The 20,873-nt window shown below is 45.0% G+C and overlaps 1 protein-coding gene across 1 annotated transcript; it reads left to right on the top strand.

The window, feature by feature from the left end:
- Nucleotides 1-3,919: 3,919 nt before the first annotated feature.
- Nucleotides 3,920-17,095, top strand: LOC117011088 (urea transporter 2-like). The gene is made up of 8 exons (XM_033086351.1): nucleotides 3,920-4,085; nucleotides 5,991-6,180; nucleotides 7,089-7,217; nucleotides 10,161-10,353; nucleotides 11,878-12,025; nucleotides 13,458-13,592; nucleotides 14,830-14,879; nucleotides 16,826-17,095. Exons 1-8 carry the CDS (start codon nucleotides 3,920-3,922, stop codon nucleotides 17,093-17,095), a joined length of 1,281 nt encoding a protein of 426 aa, XP_032942242.1.
- The last annotated feature ends 3,778 nt before the right edge of the window (nucleotides 17,096-20,873 follow it).

Genomic DNA, 20,873 nt, shown 5'->3' with positions numbered 1-20,873 from the left:
TAAAAGCACTAGTTTGGGACTACAGATCCCAATTCCAAAAACTTCAAGGTTGACTTTGGCAAAGTCTCTTAGGCTGGAATTTTACTTGCCTGCAAAGAGACCTCTAAAAGCTCAGCCACCAGGCTCCCTCTGCAGCCAGTGGAAAAACAGAGGCAGAACACCCTTTTTTTTTTTCCTTTTTCACAACTCAGCTAGGTATGTTAAGAAAAAGAGATACCTATCACTCTCTGGAGATATTAGTTTCTCCAAACAGAGAGGAATTGACTGCAAAGGGGTCTGATAAGATGACTTTGCCCTTAACCTCCTACAGTTAAATGATGAGAGCAAGACGAGAATTTTAAAAACACACAGGTCCCACATCTCAGCTTTGGAGGGAATTGAGCTGTGCAGTCTTGTAAGCACAGGGTTTAGGAGCTCTGATGTCATGTTTCTGCTTTGTAAAACCCACAAGTAATTTTTCCTGGTGGGATTTAAATTGAGCATAAGCTTTTCACATGCTATGATGACTTAGACACAGCCCCTTGGCATTTCTTCTCCCTGCTGGTAACAGCTGTACTGCACAGCTCATAGTGGTTACTGTTCACAGCAAAGGGACCACTCACCTTTCTTTACTGATGCATCCCTAAAACTTCAAGACCGTAAAACATGTTCCAGTCTCCTTTACACAGATCCAGTGCAGCTCTCTGAGCCCACCTCAGCCCTTGAAATCCTTTGGAAAACACTTCAGGGAGAACACGAGCACATAAACAAAGCAGACAAAATGGAATAGGATCACAGACACATAGAATTGTTTCAGTTGGAAAAGCACTCCAGGATCATCAAGTCCAACAATAACCCAGCACTGCCAAGGCCACCACTAACCCATGTTCCCAAGTGCCACATTCACACAGCTTTTGATCACTTTTAGGGATGATGATTCCACCACTGCCCTTGGCAGCCTGTTCCACTGTTCACCAGAGAGTTATCTCTGTTAGCAGGTCAATTGGTAAATATGACTGTGAACCTCTGCCTGGCATTGCTCTGCAGTCTCTTCTCTTCTCTTCTCTTCTCTTCTCTTCTCTTCTCTTCTCTTCTCTTCTCTTCTCTTCTCTTCTCTTCTCTTCTCTTCTCTTCTCTTCTCTTCTCTTCTCTTCTCTTCTCTTCTCTTCTCTTCTCTTCTCTTCTCTTCTCTTCTCTTCTCTTCTCTTCTCTTCTCTTCTCTTCTCTTCTCTTCTCTTCTCTTCTCTTCCCTTCCCTTCCCTTCCCTTCCCTTCCCTTCCCTTCCCTTCCCTTCCCTTCCCTTCCCTTCCCTTCCCTTCCCTTCCCTTCCCTTCCCTTCCCTTCCCTTCCCTTCCCTTCTCTTCTCTTTCTCTTCTCTTCTTTCTCGTGCTGTTGACTTCAGACCCCTTTTCCCTCCCAAAAATTATTGGATGCCTCACTGGAGCACCCAGATTGAGCTGCCAGTGGGAATAGCGGGAAATTTCTGTTGGCAGTTGTGGGCTCAGATGACCTGACTTCCACCTGAAAGAGCCCACAGCTACACCCAAGGAAATCATGCATCTTACAAACCCCCAGTGTTCATGGGATGTAACCAGACACTTTCCAGATTCTGGTTTCCAGTAGGAGCTGGTCTCCTTCTATCTCAGAGGGATGTAAATTCCCAGTATCTAACCACTGCAAATTCCCTCAGACTAGAGGACACATGGGAAGAGAAGGGAAACTCCAGCTCAATGTCCCCTACACCAGTCTTTCTGACTAGCCACAAGGAACAGCCAAAAATGACAACCACCAAAAATGACAGCAAGGCTGCCTTAAACTGAAACCAGGAACGGGACTCAACTTCTGGACAGAATGGGATTACAGATCAGAAAACAAAGATAATAAAACCATCCTCTCGCTCTTTTGTTCCTTGTTTGCTCCTGCACTGAGAACAGCTTTGCACAACCTCAAAACCTTCCTGTTAACGACCCCATGAAACATCCCTGGGCAAGGGCTGGAGCCCCTCTGCTCTGGAGCCAGGCTGGCACAGCTGGGGCTGCTCCCCTGCACAAGGGAAGGCTCCAGGGAGAGCTCAGAGCCCCTGGCAGGGCCTGAAGGGGCTCCAGGAGAGCTGCACAGGGACTGGGGACAAGGCATGCAGGGACAGGACACAGGGAATTATTTCAAATTAAAATCAGGGAGATTAAGGTTAGATAAAAGGAAGAAAGTCTTGGCTGTGAGACTGTGGTACAGGTTGCCAGAGCAGCTGTGGCTGCCCCTGGATCCCTGGAAGTGTCCAAGGCCAGGCTGGATAAGGCTTGGAATAACCTGGGATAGTGGAAGGTGTCCCTGCCCATGGCAGGGTGTGGAATGAGATGGGTTTTTAGCTTCTTCCCCACCTAAACCAATCCCTGATTACCTGATTCAAGGTTTGCAGGTGTGTATTCCTTGCACAACCACAATTTGTTTGTTTTAGCCCATTTAATACTTTCTGTAATCCTCCTCCGTTAAGCTCAAAACAAATTGAGTGATGTTTAGGTTCTGTTAACACGGTTTCACACAGCAGCCTTGCAGTCGCCGGTGCTGCCCTGGCCAGGCTGGGGGTGGAGGTGACCCCAAAGGCTCTCGCAGCCGTGGGGAAGAGCTGCAGAGCTGCCGGCAGAGAGAGCCAGAGCACCGGGGAACAGGAGCGGTGCGCGGGCTGCGCTCAGCAGAGCGCTGCCAGGGGTAGGGGGAAAACAGCCTTTGTGTTCCAGGACCTTCTTCTGAGCACATTTACAGCCACAGCTATTTTTGCCGTCTTCCTGTCAGCGCTCCTCTCTGCAAAGCAGCCTTTCCTGCAGCCAAGCATCCCTCCCTGCTGCTGCCGCAGGCTCCAGCGCTGACAGCCAGCATCTCTGAGCCGCCCACAAACAGGCTCCCGCCGGAAGATGGTGCCCATATTCCACAAAAAACAGAGGGCAAGCCCTTCACGGCACAGTCCACTTTGGGGCAACACCTGCAAGAAACCCAGCCACGCTGTATCAAAATCACCAGAGCAAATCCCACAGCTGACGCCAGGCTCCCTCAGGCAGCAGGGATGCAATTTGAAGGGTGTGACCTGCAGTGTAGCTCACCAGGCTGCAGTGCAGTTTATTCGTGTATTTTCTCTTTAAGGTTTATATGGTAATAGACGTTTTAATGAGCAAAGCCCCACGACTGTAATTGGAAGATTAATAAACTCCTGCTGAATATTCACCTGCTAACTAAGGAGCACACAGCCCTGAGCCAATGCTCTTGTCCCTGTCAAAAGCCACATGTGGATGCTGATTTCTGTGCAGTGCTTTGATGTTACACCAGGTTGCTCTTGAAGGAAAATGTGGAATGAAGAGCATCATAGATTCCTGGTGATACACAAAGGTACCAACTCACAACATCAAAAAGGACACACATTTCAGCCTCTCCTCTTGTATCTTCTCATCTCCTACTCTTTGCTGCTGTCTTGGCACTTTGCATTGCTTGCCCCCAGCTCACTGCTGGACAAACTTCAGCAGACTCCCTTCTCAGCACCTGCCACAGTAGCCACACTCAGCCAAGCATTTTCAGCACACAGGTGCTACTCAGTTTTTTGGAAGATGTCATGTCTCGTGTCCAGCCAGCAGCTTGTCAAAGGCTGCATCAGGAGCTGGAGTGAGGGTAGAATTCTGCAAGGCACCCATGTTTCCCCATGCAGCTCTGTGTCTGTGCCAATGCCCCATGACAGCAAGGGCACTGCCTAGTCCCCATCCCTGAGAGGGGACACCACTGCAGCACACACCTCTCCCAGCTGTGGATCCAGCAGATCCCTTCTCCATAAACATCCCATCTTTGATAAAAGGGATCACCACTGGGTTCTGGAGGTTGTCAGAGCCCAACCCAGAAAGTTTTTCTAACACACTGTCTCTGTGATTTACAGTTGCTCTTTACCATCACCCAGAATAGGATGGAGCTCGGCGAGATTGTTGTGACTGAACATCCCAGTGAGAGGGAGATGTACAAGAAGAAGATGCCAAGAGCCCAGAACCTGCTGTGGAGAAGTGGAAACTGGATCCACCATGGTTTTGGGTATCTCACAGGAGAAATGGAAGAATATGGAGAGTGGATGAAAAGTAAGCAGAAGGATGTGTTTGGGGATATCCATATTGCCCAAGTACTTCCTATGAAGTGTGTTTCACCCTCTGAGGCAGAGCAGAAGCAGCATGGTCCAAGTTCATTCAAACTCTGGCCTTTTAACCATCTCACTCTAAGGAAGGCAATCTCACTGCATCCTCTGTCCATCACAATGGCAGCAGGCAAAATTCGGCACAGCCCTAAGGTGTCTTTCACATTTAATCAGTTACAAGTCATTGGCATCATGTCTCACACAGCAGTGCCAAGAATCACACAGCAGGGCTGGGGCATCAGTCTCATTTGTAACTCCCTTGGATCAGCCACTGTCTCTCATCCACCTGTGGGCTGATGACAGGGAATTGCCTCCTGGTAGAGGCTCTTGAGTTCCAGCCTTGGGGGAGCAATAAGCACTGAAAGGATGTTACAATGCCACAAGATAGGAGCCAAGAGTGATCTCACTGTCCAGACAGGAGCAATGCATGAGCACACAGTCAAAGCTACCTGTAATTACTGGGGAGGAGGGTTTGAGACGCTGTGTAAGACTATGGGTCCTCTATCAAGGCTAGAGTTGTTAGCAGTGCACCTCCAGCAATGGGAGAGAAACAGGAGACATCCATTTACAGCCAGGCCAGTGGAATTCCAGACACAGGGGAATATGCCCTCCTGCTTTCTCCTTACTTCAGTGGTCCATGGTTTGTAAACAGTTTTTCTTACTAGTGTTCTGGAAAGCTTTCACCACTGTCTTCTGCTTATATTTTAATTTTTAAAGCTAATACTTGTGTCTGAAACTAAATGTGCTGCTGATACCTTTTGCATAGCTCAACAAGTACTACAACAAGTACTAATTAAAATTAGTTCAGACAAGCCTGGTCATTTTCCTCTAAGGAACTCCTTCCTCCTCCTCCTTGTTCCTCCACCTTAACCCTGCCTGGAAGGAGTTCTTAGGAATAAGTCATTGCCCATATTCAGATAATACCCTGGGCACCTTACGCTGCCTCTAATGAACAATCCAATTAAGACAATAGATTTTAAATCTTGAGGAAGATAAAAGCTGCATATGCCCGTTGCATGAACATCTGAACATCTTGTACATGCAAGCAGCTGCCCTAACTCATCCATTTTCCTTGCATCACCCTTTAATAACACACAGCAGTTCAGAAATGCTTGCAGTTTTCCCAGAAGACAGGCAGAAGAAAAACTCAAGTCAATTTGCAGTAGGAGAACCAGCAGCAAAAAGTTATTGCAGTGCCCTCATCCCACCTTTCCCCTGCACTCACCTGAGGGATCTGTGCTTGGTGTCTGTTTACTCTGCCTAGGTTCAATAACCTTCTCTAAAGAGCAATAACTCTTTGTCCTCTGGAAATGCCTCTTTGCCCTGAGTACAGTCCTAGCTATAATTACTGCTTTCTAATTTAGGTTCTTTAGCTCTCAAAATATTTTTTAGAAACCTTTGACCCTGTCTCCTATATACACCATACCTCTGTGTTCAGGGTTGCTGATTCTCTTTCTAAAACAGCAAAATTGCTTCCTTTTCGTATTTCCCTATATACTTACGAAGTATTTTCAGAGCTCCCTTCTGCATTTGAATTATACACCAAAAATGTCTCCTTATTGAATTTATAGCAGAATCTAAAATGCAAGCAATCCTTTGACTGTTCTCTGACCACCATAAATAAATCACTTGTTTGTCTGTGCCACCATGAATTTTACAGCAGTGCCCAGTCCATCCCTATTAATTCTCAAGTGCCAGATGCAAAGTATGCAGAGACAACAATCAACCAGAGACTTGTTTTACAGAACTGCTAATATTTCACCTCTGCTCTGTGCCCAGAAAGGGGCTGCAGAGATTGTGCCTTGCTAAAAAATATGCCTTTTCAACAGTGTTTTGCCTTGATCTCCTCCAGACAAGCCCTTAATGTTTCAGCTGGTGGACTGGATCTTGCGAGGGACCTCCCAGGTGATGTTTGTCAACAACCCTCTCAGTGGGCTGATCATTTTAGTGGGGCTTTTCATCCAGAGCCCCTGGTGGATGCTCACGGGCTGCACTGGAACCACTGTGTCCATCTTTACTGCGCTGGCCCTCAGCCAGGACAGGTAGGCAGCACCTCGTGCACTGGATAAAAATTGATGGCTGTGATATTATTCAGAACCCACTTATGGGTCACTGCTCCTTGTCAGAGACAGAAGATAGAGCTGTGGCCCAAGAAGAGCTGGCCTGTCCCTGTGGATGGCTGTCCTGAAAACAGACCTGACAGCCATCCTCACAACCACGCAGGCCCTGAGTCATGAGGATCCCCCCCGTCCAACATCCAGCAGTCCCCAAACTTTCCCCTTCCACACACCAGCACAAGACAGTACATCAGTAATCTCACTGCTTTTTCATTCCTTTTACCAGGGGTAGGACACTGACTAATTGCATTTTGGTGTGTCCCAGTGGCAGGCCTGTCCTTCTCCTAGGCCGTGTGGGCGACGGGGCAGGCTTGGCCTCTCTGGAATTGCTCTGGGATAGGCTCCTTAGCCTGTTTCCAAAGGGGAAAGAAGGATTAAAATCTTAAATTTTATAAATAATAAATTTTCATTCCCTTTAGTTATTAGAGCTTTTAGTTGAAAACAGAGTCCGGCAACTTTTCAAGTCTTGTGTTAAAGCCTGCCTGCCCCTGCCCAGCTCAGGCCACATAAAAGGGGCCCGGGCCAGTGTTACCTTATAAATAAACACACACCAAAAAAAAAAAATAAACTGTCCCAAAATTTTTTATCTTTACATATGTGTTTCACAAAAACACGTAAACTTTCTCATTAGCGCAACAACATATCAATTTTAAAAATCCGACACTAATTAATCCTTGTCAAACACAAAAGACACTACTCAAATCTCAGCAAATAAAAATATAAAAATATAAAAAAAATTTAAATAAATAAATAAAAATAAAAATAATTTAAAAAAAATAACACCACAGCCACCGTCAGCAACGCTTTCTGCCTCTCAATTGTTTTGGTCACAGGTCATCCATCGCAGCTGGGCTGCATGGCTACAACGGGATCCTGGTGGGTCTGCTCATGGCTGTCTACTCGGACAAAGGGGACTACTACTGGTGGCTTCTCCCTCCTGTGGCAGTCATATCTGCAGCCTGGTAAGTGCCCTGTCCTTCCAAGGGACAATTCTCAAAGGATAGGTCTGGCTACAAACAGCTCAGACACATTGAGGACCCCCCCATGCCCTACACCAGTAATTGTCATGGTTCATTTTCTTTTCCAGGGTCGGGATTAAATAAGCAAGATGGTATTTCTTGGTCAGACTCAGATGTTTGTTAGTTCTTATCTATATTACAGTCTCGCAAACCATGAGTTCTACAGCACTTCAAGCTAACAAACAAAAAAAAAAAAGGGTTTTTTTAGGTTTTTTGCAGAATTTTTTTAGCTCTATCCCTCTCTCTACAAGGCCTTTTAATGGTAAACTGCCCATTTATGAAATGCCACCTAAATTATTTTTACTTTTAACTCAATAACCAACCACCTGTGGCCCACAATGCGGACTTTTCTACCCAATCACACAATATCACCTAGACCCATGAATAAGAAGGTGAAGAAGAGGGACAAGCCTCCACCCTAAAACCTCCATCTTGCTTTATATATATTACTATATTCTAAAACCTTAAACTCTAAGTTTCCACCATGTGATATTACACACTTCTATTCAAACTAAACACCCATGATCCCAGTTCTATCACTCAGTTTTGGAAGCCTTCTCCACGGCCTCATGTCAAATGCAGTGTTCTCCTGGGGGTCAGTGCCTGTCAGCACAGAAAGTCTGAAATTCTCAGTGACCGAGTTTCCAACAAGTAACTCCAGACTCGATGGCACTGGGGGGGGTGTCCTTGCCAGCACACAGAGCTCGTGGGGTCATGGAGGGCACAGAAACTCTGATTAGAGCCCACAGGCAAAGCAGACCCACCCAAACCCTCTGAAAATGGCCCTCAGCAGCTGGACACACACGTGTTGCAGCTCATTGCACCCAAAACCAAAATGCTCCTTCCTCATCCAGAACCTGCCCTGTGCTCATCCTGGGGCTGAATCCGATATTCTCCTTCTCACATGTGCAACTAGTCATGAGCAAAATTAATTCCTCCAAGTAGCTCCAAAGGACAGGTAATGTCCTTCCAGGATTAAATTCTGCCATTTTTAAATATGGATCTGAACAGCACTGCAGAATCTGTTTAACAGCCTTAACTGAAATTAATTTAATAGTCACATTTTAATCACTGTAAGCTTAAGATGCAAGCCATTATTGGATTTTTTGCTGCTTTTAAGATTAGATTTGTTTTACATTTCATTTCCTTAGTCATTCTCTGCAAAGGTCATCTCTCAAAACCCAGGATATGTTGCAAGAACATTTAGTTTGTCTTATCTGCCAGAATTCCTTCAGGCCTTTTGTTCAAAATTTTCTTCATTGTTTAGTTCACAAGTCTTGAGGGTAGAGCTGAAATATTTTAAAATCAGGCACTTCAGTGATTTTTTAACTGATACTTTGACTTTCAGCTTTAGAAGTCAGCATTTATTTAACTGTTTCCTTTTTTCCTGACAAGATGTGCAAGTGACAGAAGCTTTGTATTTCAGACAGAAATTAGGACACCATTTTCACTGAAGTACTGATTTATATTTTTTTTTTTCTACAGCTGCAAGCAAGGAAATCTGTAAACTCCCTTGGGAACCAAAATTGTCAAAAAAAAGAAAAGGCTTCATCTGAGATTACACAGGGAGAACAAAGCATTTTTCCCGCTGATAGTGTCTATACAACAGGACACAAGATGTTGCTTTTGAAATGCCAAATAATTTGGATGGGGTCATTTTCTTATTATAACCAGCTTAATGACCTTCTAGGGCACAAATGCAGTTCCTTGAAAAATTAAAAGTTTTTTAATTGATTTTTTATAAGCTGTAATGTTCACTGCTGCTTGGAGTAGAGATATTCAGCTCACCTGCAGCAGAAGAGCTCAGCTGGAAGGAGAGGCAAGGAGAGCACAGGCCATTTGCACCAAGGACTGGCCATTTCTTTTCTCCCTTGAGCCTTCTGGGGCCCATAAAAATCAGATATTACCCAATATACTCCCATAAACTCCTTCATGTAGGACACACACTTCAAGTGGAAATCAGGCAGTCTAGAAATGTTCTGAGAAAAGCAGAACAGACAAAGATTATATCCCAGGTTCTACAGACAAGAACTTTGGGAAAGGCCATGGTGTTTCAAGGTTTATATGCCTTTTGTGTTTTGACTGTTTGAGTCTCACCCCAAACACTTTACATGCTAAAAATACTCAATCAAGCTATTTAAAAACAAGTCTCAGTTTTCAGTAACCACTGTATGATTCTGGATGTTACCTGGGCAGCACAAAATTACATCAGTTAAGGTCTGAGTGAAATCTGGTACCAATACCTTTCCCAGCACTGCTATAGTGGTGGCTTCATCTTACACACTGTTGGGCCTCATAGTCCCAAAAATACTGTCTACCATAGTAAATATTTCCATCTTTCTAAGATTTTCCACCTACTTTGATCACTCCTTCTGCTTTATTTCTCTTCCAGAGACATCTCCTGACACCCTTCAAACTGTTTAAACAAGAACAAAACAAAACAAAGGCAAAAAAAAAAAAAAAAAACATAAAGCAAATGCAGTAATTTCCAACTCCCTCCTGCAACCTCGAGACAGCAGCTTTTTTAAACCATCTAAAGTTCTCCACAGTTCATCACATGACATTCCCAAAATTCCTTTTCTTCTTCTTGTTCAAAGTTTAAACTGAATAGCAAGTCAGATTGCCTGTCTCTATCCATGCCCAAAAGCTGTACTGGATGCACACACGGATGTGAGATTATTTTTTTCAGAAAGATGAACAGCTTTCTACAACTCTTTGTTTGATGCAGATTAAAGTATTAAGGTATTCACCACCTCAGGCTGCTACAAGAAATTGTACTGGCCTTTATCTGCCAAAATTACCATTTTGTGGCCAAAGAGGAAGGCTGTCTCACCACTATAAATTGTGATGAACAAGTTATAATTGTATTTCTTCTTGTGTTCTCAGCCCAGTCCTGTCCAGTGCTTTGGGAGCCATCTTCAGCAAATGGGACCTTCCCGTTTTCACCCTGCCCTTCAACATTGCAGTGACCCTGTACCTGGCAGCCACAGGGCACTACAACCCCTTCTTCCCCACAACCCTCATCAAGCCCGTGGCTGCAGTGCCCAACATCACCTGGTCTGACATCAATGTGCCACTGGTAAGCTTCACACCTACAAGTTTATGGTATTTCACTGAGAAGGTGAGCACAAAGGCACTCACCTCTGGGTGACACTTCCACGTGGGTCACAATGACTCAGGAGCAGTTCACAGAGGTGCAAGGGTTGGTTCAGTGCAAACAGAGCAGTGCCACAGAATCCCCAGGGATGGTCTGGGTTGATCCAGCAGAAAGGCTGGACAGCTGGAAATGACCTCCTGCTGTCCAAATATGGTTAAAAAAAATATCAACAACACAGTCAGTGGCAATAGGAAAATTCAGAGGAAGCATCAGGATTTCAAAGTGACAGAACCTCATTTATACCCAGCCCCTCATGTCTAGCTCTAGCTCTGGAGGGTCGCCTTCTCAAAAGAGAACAGGATAACTGATCCAGAGGTTTGTGGTCAATGGTTTAGGGTCCCAGGGGACATCAGGGACAGGTGCTGTCCCTCAGGGGCCCATATGGACACCAGTGTTATTGAATATCTTCATTAATAACACAGGTAGAGGGATCAGGGCACCCTCAGTGAATTTGCAGATGGCACCAAGCTGAGAGGAGCAGCTGGCACACCTGGAGCATGGGATGGCATCCAGAGGGACCTGGACAGGCTGGAGAAGTGCCCCAGGGGAATCTCATGAGGTTTAACAAGGCCAAGTGCTGGAGCTGCAGCTGGGTCAGGGCAGCCCCCGGGATCAATCCAGGGATGAGTAGAGGGAGCAGCCCTGGGAGAAGGAGCTGGGGGTGCTGTGGGTGAGAGCTGGACCTGCCCCAGCCTGAACCCCCCTGCCCTGGGCTGATCCCCCAGCGTGGGCAGCAGGGCAGGGGGGATTGTGCCCCTGTGCCCCTGAGCTCAGGTGAGACCCCACCTGCAGAGCTGCCCCAGCCCTGGGCTCCAACAGCACAAGGACGTGGAGCTGCTGGAGCCAGTGCAGAGGAGGCACCAAGGTGATCAAGGGATGGAGCAGATCTTCTATGAGGAAAGGCTGGGAGAGCTGGATTTATTCAGCCTGGAAAGGGAGAAGGCTTTGGGGTGACCTAACTCAGGCCTTCCAATTCTGGGAGAGATTGTAGGAAAGGTGGAGGGAGACTACTTACAAGAGGCTGGAGGGACATTTGAAGCCTTTCACCCCAAAGAGAAATTACTTCAGTTTGAAAGAGAGTAGATTTAGACTAGGTATTAGGGAAAAAAACTTCCCTGTAAGGCTAGAGAGGCCCTGGCACAGGTTTCCCAGACAAGCTGTGGCTGCCCCAACACTGGAAGTTTCCAGGGCCAGGTTGGATGGGGCTTGGAACAACCTGGGGCAGTGGAAGGTGTCCCTGCCCATGGCAAGGCGGGGAATGAGGTGATCTCCAAGGTCCCTTCCAATTCAAACCATTCTGGGACTCTATGAGGTACTCAGAGTCCAACTCACAGCCAGGGTTTCTTCCTTCCGTTTCCAGCCAATAGCTTGGACAAAATATCTGCTGTGTCCCTCAGGGCACAGACAGAGAATAAATAACAGGCGTTTTTCTGCAATCTGCTTCAGCTCTTACAATCCATCCCAGTTGGTATTGGCCAAGTATATGGTTGTGGAAACCCCTGGACTGGAGGCATTTTCCTTGTGGCTCTGCTCATCTCCTCCCCACTGATTTGTTTACATGCTGCAATTGGATCCACCGTGGGAATGTTTGCAGGTAAGAAATACTGACCAAATCATTTTTGCAACTAAGGTATCTTGATCCAAGCTGTCCAGACATTAAAGTTGCATCAGGTTGGTGGTGGTTGGGACAACACTCTCATTTTCCAAACTGTCTCTGAATTTGAAAGCTCTTACAAAGGTCACAAAACACAGTGCAGGCAAGAACAGAAGCAGATTTTCTCTAAACTTTGCATTTTTTGTTAGATTTGTAACTCAGCCAGGTTGTTTGTTCCACCTTACCTGACCCTCTCGCCACTGGATGTGGTAAATCCCATGGAGAGCATGAGGAAACTCAGAGAAAGACTTTCAGAACTGATTTCTTGCCACCACAGTTGCTTTAAATGATGATCACGAGCAAAGGTCTGCCTCAGAACTAAACAGACTTTTCTGCAATGCAGTTTGCTCAGTCCTGCTGTGGAATTGTCAAAATACCAAAATGAATGCCACTAAAAATGTGCTTCTCTCCACTAACCGGAGAGAAACAATATTGAGAAACACGAAGCAGACCCTAGAGGTTAGACAACATTAATGCCACTTAAATGACAGATTTTAACAAATACCGGTGATGGAATAAGTGTAGTCTGATTCCTTGGAAAAGGCAGTGATCCAACAAGTTCTCTGTGCTCTGAAGCACTTTGTACAAGATGTACCTGCCTTATATTCTGGTTTTTGAACAAAACTATCCACAATTTGCATGGCTACAAGCATATGGCAAGTCTTGTGTGACATTCACTCTAGAAGGGAAAGGTCAGGGAAAGTTCCTGGGGACAAGCATGGTGATAAAATAGAGGACAGATGAGGACAATGTAGCAGGAAATGCATTAATATTACAAGCGGCCTGTGCACTACATATTAAGCTCTCCTTTTCACTGGTACTTCTGAAGCCTGTGAGAAATCCTGCAGAAGTTTCTGAGAGGTCAGATTAGGGGCAGACACCCAGCTCCCATCCCCATGGAGAATTTCCACTGCATAGGTGAAATGACCACCTCTAGTAACTAGACCACATCTCACAAAGGTCACTAGGGAAAAATGAAAAAACTCTGCTTACTCCCACAAGACACACAGTTGTGCCTCTAATATTCAAAATTAGGGTATGTATGAGGTTTAAACAGTGTGTGTGAGCACAGCTTTCTGCAAGGAGGACACCCAGGTGAGAAGGTGCTCCCACACTCTCCCTGGATCCCCCACCTGTATGTGTGGACACAACACACTCAGTGAATACACTGGAAGTTTTATCTGAATCAAACCTTTGAGACTGGGCCAAATTCCACTGCAGGCACATTATCAGAGCTCCAAAAGAGCCTCCTTTGACATCCTCCCTTTTCTGCATGTGTGAGAGCAGACAAACCCCTCTTGATGTTATGAGGAAGAGATGACAGATTCCTCCTGCGGGTTCCTGACCTCACAGCTTGCCCTTTGTCTTGCAGCCCTGAGCATTGCATCCCCATTTGACAGCATCTACCTTGGCTTGCACAACTACAACTGTGCCCTGGCCTGCATTGCCATCGGGGGCATGTTCTATGCCCTGACTTGGCAGACACATTTGCTGTCCCTTGCCTGTGGTGAGTATCTTTCATATAAAAGTAGGCAAAAATTTGTGCATGTGGGCAGCTTATGAGGAGCATGGGTTTAGAGCCAGCCATCACTCTGTCTGTCCCAAAAGTAGGTACTGTGCAAGAGCTGTTTCTCTGGTGGCATCAGCAATGGGCTTGATTGTGTGAGTGCAGAGAGAATAGAGTGAGAACCTGACAAGGTGGAAACATCCAGAAAGGGTGGAAGCATTGTTTGTGAAATGAGCACAAATTAATCCATGAGCATGTTTAACAAATTAGCAACTCAACAGATACATACAAGCAGCCTTTTCATAATTACACATGTCACAAGAGGGAATGGGTCATAAGAAGGGAGCTGTTGCAACAGGTCACTTTAAAATCCATCTATCCAAAGATCCCACATCCCCAGCAGCCAAAACCAGGCACTATGGGAACAGGTTAAGAAAAGAAATTTCCCATTAAAGACATTCCTGTGTGAAGGCTTTCCAAGCTCCAATTATCTTTATCTCAGTGTCATGAGCAGTTTCTGCATTTCTCAGTAGCTTTTTCTTCCTTGACTTAGCCCTTGGGCGCATGACCTTGCTTCCTGTTCTGGTATCCCTGGGGTCCTGGGGCAAGGAGACCCCTTGGTAATTGGTTGTGGTATGAAACCACAGAGCAGAGAATTTCTGGAGTCCAGCACTGCTGGAGAATTTCTGCAATTCCCATGAGTCAGGTCATGCCAAATAAAAGGAAATTAAAGATAAAAGAAATGCGACCATTTTACTTCATCTTGACAAAACCGTGTTCTTCATTCATCATCCATCTGTAACAGAGCAGATAGGACAAAATGTAGTCACAGAATCATTTCTGTTGGAAAATACCTCCAAGATCATGGAGTCCAGCCATGCCCCCAGCACTGCCCAGGCCACCACTGACCCGTGTCCCCAGGTGCCACATCCACACAGCTTTTAAATCCCTCCAGGGATGGGGACTGCACCACTGCACTGGGCAGCTGTGCCAGGGCAGGACAGCCCTTTCAGTGAAGAAATTTTTCCCTAACATAAATCTCCCCTGGTACAACTTGAGGTCATTTTCTCTTGGGATATTTTAACTAATTGTTTAATTCCAGCAATGATCCTCACATTAGGTAGCTGGGAGGATATTTCACTGTGCATTTGGACAATGCTGCTGGCTTTTATATTTTCTTTGGAGAACTGAACAGTATTTTCCTCATCCTGAGCTCTCTTTGGTCTTCTCTTCTCAGCCTTATTTTGTGGTTACTCTGGAGCAGCTCTTGCTAATGCCCTCTCTGTGGTAAGTGTGGGGTTGTGTGTTTTACCTGAATTTATTTATTTTTTTAACTGCATCTTGATTTGTTCAGATATAACATTAAGGAAATGTCTCAACATTCTCCACGTCAGCTTTGACAACACTGAAATGAGAATGTTGTAGACAGTTGGCAGGTCTTGTACAAACCCTGTGTCAGCCGAATTGTGCCCCTGAAGACTTTATATCTGATAATAAGATTTCAAAGACCTTTGGAGCATGTTATGCACAACAGGGTTGTCCACGTATATGTGAGCTACAGCAACAGCACATGGTTTGAGATCAAATACTTAGCTGAACATTATCTTTCAGCAATTCCAAATGATCTAAATTTTCATTTTCTTCTTTCAAAGTCTTTCTCCATCCCTGCCCACAGATATTACTGAAGTTTAAACTGGGTATGAGGACTAAAATGAGGGGGAGACTGCTCTCTTTAGTACAAAGTTATTATATTTGGACAAATCAAGAAAAGAGTGAAGACAGAAATGCCAGGCTCTGTTTCTTCTTTAAGATCTGAGAGATTAAAGCAAAACCATATTTTAATTAAATTGATTTACTAACTTAAAAGAAAAAAAATATTGGAGCTAGCAGCTTCATGCACTGAATGTTTTCATCTGGCACCCTCTCAGTACTATGTGGGTCCCTGCATCTGGGCTGCTTTAAGCACACCTGCTTTTGAGAGTCATCAGGAAAAATCCACTTTTTATCTCTGTGATCTTGCTTTTGGAAGGCCTCAATTCAGGTCCAGAGGTGGGGGAACAGAGAGGGCTGAGGGTTGGATGTGATGCCAGTGTCATAGAGTCATTGGGGAGAGTAAATATATTTTACAGAAGAGAGAGGGCAGAATTTGTCTCTTTTATTAAAGAATTCAAGTGTCTGCAAGTGGGCTGGGTGCCTTGGCTTTCACTGCAGTCATCAGAGCCCTGGAGCCTGATTCAGTTGCTTCAATGCTGGTACCAGGTTCCACTCAGCACCAGTACTGAAGCTGCACCTCTGGCAGGACTGAGGTAACAGCTTTGTAACAGTGGTGGTGGTTTTGCACCACTTAATTAGTGGCTTGTCTGGAGTCTCTTCTGCCTTCACTCAGAGCCAGGATTAAAAAACACACGAAGGAAACACATTTTCTTGTGTTCAGGCTTGGTTGTTTATTAAATCTTAAAGTACAGAAAGTTCAGCAGCACCTCTAGCCACCAGCTAGAAGCAAGCAAAATGGAGATTAATCCAACTAGCTACAAGGTCTCTTAAAGCTAAACAGTCCAATAGAGAATTAACATCTATATTATTTATACTTTTAACCCAATAACCAAATTCCCGTGACCCTCAGTGCAGCACTAACTGTCCAACCAGAAGCTACTACCTGAAATCATGAAGAAGGAGGAGGAGGAAGAACATCAAAAAGGGACACCACCCAAAATCCTCCATCTTTTCCCATATCCCTTACTATATTATAAAAACCTCAAATTTACAACCCTTCACCATATGAAAGCACACTCTTCTATTTAACTACACACCCATAATTTTAACTCCATCACTCAAATTTGGAAGCCTTCTCCAAGGCCTCGGGTCAAAAGCAGTGTTCTCCAGGGGGTCAATGCCTGACAGCACAGAAACATCAAAAATCCCACGTTTCTGGGATCCAACTCAACACCAGATGCTTTGTGCAACCTCACACACTCCCAGTGAAAAACAGACCTCAGCTTGGGCAGCTGAATCGACATTTGGTAGCCACTGTGTCTCCAGGGAAAGCCAAGCCCTCCCAGCTTCCCAAACACAAGAATTCAGCTGCAGGCAGACATAAGTTGAGGTGTTAGGGCATAGGTTGGACTCAATGGTCTTGAAGGTCTCTTCCAACCTAGTCTGTGAATTCTGTGAATGAGCAAAGAGACCAGAAAGTGGTACCAAAGCATCTCTGTGTGTGTTGTGTCCCCTCCCAGCTCGGGCTGCCAGTGTGCACCTGGCCCTTCTGCCTCTCCGCGCTGCTCTTCCTGCTGATCACGTCCGAAAACCCGGCCATCTACAGAATGCCCCTCTGCAAAGTCAGCCACCCAGAAGCCAACAGGATCTACTACCTGAGAATGAAGAGAAGGGCCTCGGAGAGCAGGAGGGAGGAGCAGAAGAGGAAGGAGCAGAAACCCTCTGACAGCCCAACTTTAAGCACTGGGGGTACCCCACTGTGCAGCCCCAAGAGCCGCCACGCTCACTGATGTCAGGCACACACAGCTGTGCAGCTTGGGGGCAATTCAGGGGCAGCTTTTCAAACCTCACCCAGGCACAGCACAGCCACAAACAACACTTTTGCCAGCAGTCTGCAGGCTTGGGGATTCAGCGTTGCATGCCGGGGAAATCACGGTTTGCCCTTGAGCTAAGCTTTCCAAAAAGCACTCAGGTAACATAATAACAGCTGCCTTATCAATCCACTGGCTGTTAACTTGAAAGTCACCTCTTATCAATAATAATTATAAGAATAGGCAGAAGAACATTAAAGCTGACAAGAGGCTGCATTTAATTTCAGAGGTGTAATTTAACAAAATAAATATGCTGAGAAGGCATTGGTGTCTAATAATAATAAATAATGTAAGAACTAAGTCAAGAGCTGCACTTCAAATTAAGAGCATGTATATTTGAAAGTGAAATAAACAGACTGTTCTCTTCCTTTCTTGTGTGCAATCAATGTCTAACCCTTTTAATACCTCTTAACAGCTACAACACACACAGGTAAATATTCTTACAGAGCACATCCTGTAGCACTTTTGGTGCCATCTCCTGGCTCCTCATTAGATGCCAAAGCAATGAATATATAAGCTTTAATCAGACTAGAAGAGCGACTAGCTAGCAACGATCAAGCATTCTTCTTTTCCTTGAATAATTTTCTGTCTTACAAATAGAAGATCTCTCTCCTGCTGATCCCTACAGTCTGAATCCCTACACACGTCCAGTGGGAAATAAAAAAACTCCATGTAAAGAATGGGATAAACATTTACTGGTGGTGGCAGTTCTTTCTCTCCCTTTCCTAGAAGAACAGATCCTTTCCATTAAACCATGAGAAATTAACAAGGCAAAGGTTACCACTGCCACTTTATTCCTCCTCGATGTCCTTACAAAATGGAAACTCCAACTGCCCTAAGGAGGATTTTCTCAGGAACCTTTCCCAAAACCTCTGTGAAGGAATCCTGACAGAAAGGCTTCCTGAGTCTGAAGTTGTTTTACAAGGTCTGCTTAAAATCACAGACCTAAAGGATGTGAAGATTTAGAATCCAAAGGGACTGTGCAACCACAAACTCTCAGATCAGATGCTGTCCTCTCTGCCTCATGATGTAGGGCTCTTTTGCAGATCCATGTGAGTATTTTTGAACAGGTGGGATCCCAGCTCTGAAAACCAGCTTTTAAAAACATGAGCCTGGGTGCTGCTCATGGGATTATTTGTACCTCTATCACCAAAAAATCCACTAGTGGACCAGCATCTGCCACCCCTCTAAATGTTCCCAAGAAACAGCATCCAAGATTGCATTCATCCTGGGAGACAAAATCATGGCACTGTTTATGTTTAGATGTTGGGTTTTTTTTAAACAGGGGACGCCATTCCAGGAATTCTGGTAAAATTTAGGTCCTACTTCCTCCCCTCTCTGCCAAGACATCCTTTGAGCCATGATATCAGCAAACCAATGCTAGCAGCACCAAAACAGTCTCCCATGGTCACTAAAAACTGCAGGGTCAGGGACATTCCCCTGTGCTGCTTTATAGAGGGAAAAAGAGAGGCAGAATAACACAAAAGGTGACACACCAGTGTCTGAAGACTTTCTCTTTACAGCAGTCAATGAAATATGAAGCACACAGAAACTAGGAGAGCTTATTCATGAGCAGTTTAATTTAGTTCATGCACAGAGTTAGAGAAATATTTGAAAATAGCAATGCAAAGTTGCTGGGAAAAGAACTGCAAAATAATGCTGGAACCACATATGTGAAGAAAAGCCTCAACTGCAGTTAGTTACACCCAGCATATTGTTTGTTTTCCTAAAAATAAGAGTGAATCCCAGGCACAATATGGCTATTGGAAAGGATTTGTCATGTAAGTGCCACTGCAGGCATTAATTCCTCAGCCACAAGAAAATCCATCCTGAAATCAATTAGTAAAGCAATTTCTGGAGTTGAAGCCTTCCATAAAAAATAGAGTATAAACAGCTTTTTTAAGTCTCTAGCTAATCAAAAGATTTGAGTAACTATAGCCAGTACTAATAATTCTTGAAAACAGGCAAGACAAATCAAGTGTCTCCTGCAAGGGAACAGCAGACAATAAAAGCACTAACTGAAGCTATCAGTGGTAGCTCAGCAGCCTGATACCTAGAGAGTTCCATAAAAATTTTCATTAAGAGAGATAAAACGTAGTTTTCAGTGGGACTAATAATTTTGAGACAGCTCCCAGAGATCTAACATAAAACAAATATGACTGTTAAAGGAGGAAAAAAAAAAAAAGTGTTTTCATAGTTAGAGCCATCACTCCACCCAGCTCACCTCCACCTTAAATAGCATTACATTAATATTCCTGTACAAACCAGTACGTGGCCTAGCCATAGCACTTAAAAAAACCAAACTCCTAAAAATTTGCCTGGAAAAAATAAGAGCAGAACAGATTAAGCAAAGCAAAGGAATTGCAAGAGAGCTTCCAAGTGAATGAAGACAATTCTAAGTGGAACTCAATGTAAAAAATAGTGCAGTTCCAAGAAAAATGCTTACTTTATTGCTCCAAATATTATTTTTCTTACTCTTTTATTTTTCATACCGTCAAAAGAAAAAAAAAAAAAGAAAAAAAAAAAAAGGGGGGGGCACTTCTTCTCTTTGAGAGGATGTTTCAACTCTTCTCCCATAGTCCTAGGTGCTTCTGTTAACAAGATCAGTCACAGAACTCAGACAGAAAAAGCTGGGGCAAGCCCTTAGATATCCTGGATTGGGTATTGGTGGCTCCAGGATGACTCACCTGTTAATAACTCCTCATGAATAATTAGCAAAGCGGCAGGGAGAGAACATGGATGGAAGGGATTTGCTTTCCCAGTGGAGACTTGCAGCAGAGGTCAGAGCCACACTGCCACCTGCACTAGAGCATCCTCCTTGATGGAGCACCAAGTTCCCCTCCTGATTCACACAAGCATGGAGTCCTTTAGACTAAAGAAGCCCTCTAGGATCCTTGAATCCAACCACTCCCCCTGCACTGCTAAACTTGCCACTAATCCATGTCCCCACAGTGTTTAAATCCTTCCAGGGATGGGGACTCCACCACTGCCTTGGGCAGCTCGTGAGTGTCTCACAGCCCTTTCCATAAAGATTTTGTTTTCCTGATATCCACTCTAAAACTGGTTTCTATCATCTGATCTCCTTTGAGACCCAATCACCTCCTCACAGGGGTCAAGAGCTGATGGGAAGAGCAGCACAGAGGGAGACCACAACAAGGAGGTGGTGACACCTGGGAGGACACCCAAAGCTGCAGATCTGGAAAACCCAGAGCTGTGCTTTCACAGAGTGATGGGGAGAAGTGGCTGCAGCACTGCATGGCACTCACAGGCCAGGCAAAGCACAGTGGGTTAAATCTGGTGAGCAGATTTCCCTGTTGGCCTCTACTCTCAAGCAACCAGAGCTGCTTTGCAGCAGAGCTGGGCCCTACTCCCTGTTCCATCCAACATTGCAGTGAGCTTAAAATAAATATTGTCCTTTTTTTCAGCCCTTCTGCAATGTGACATCTCTTCTTCCCACACCTACAAGCAATCAGAGCAGACAGGAGCCCAAAATCATCAGATACAGGGAGAGTCTGCACCTCACCTAGGCTGCTGGCACAGGGAATCAGCCAGCTTTCCAGCAGGCACCACAAAATACCAGGGAGGGCTCTGTGTTCCAGAGGGGCACTCCAGCAACATGAGGCCTTCCTACAAGCTGAAAAACCCAAAAGTTTAATACTTGTCAGAATAAGATAATTCCTAAAAATACCTAGCTGCT

The sequence above is a fragment of the Catharus ustulatus genome, chromosome Z, assembly GCF_009819885.2.
Source record: "Catharus ustulatus isolate bCatUst1 chromosome Z, bCatUst1.pri.v2, whole genome shotgun sequence".
Classification (NCBI taxonomy): domain Eukaryota; kingdom Metazoa; phylum Chordata; class Aves; order Passeriformes; family Turdidae; genus Catharus; species Catharus ustulatus.
This window is presented reverse-complemented; position numbering and strand designations above follow the sequence as displayed.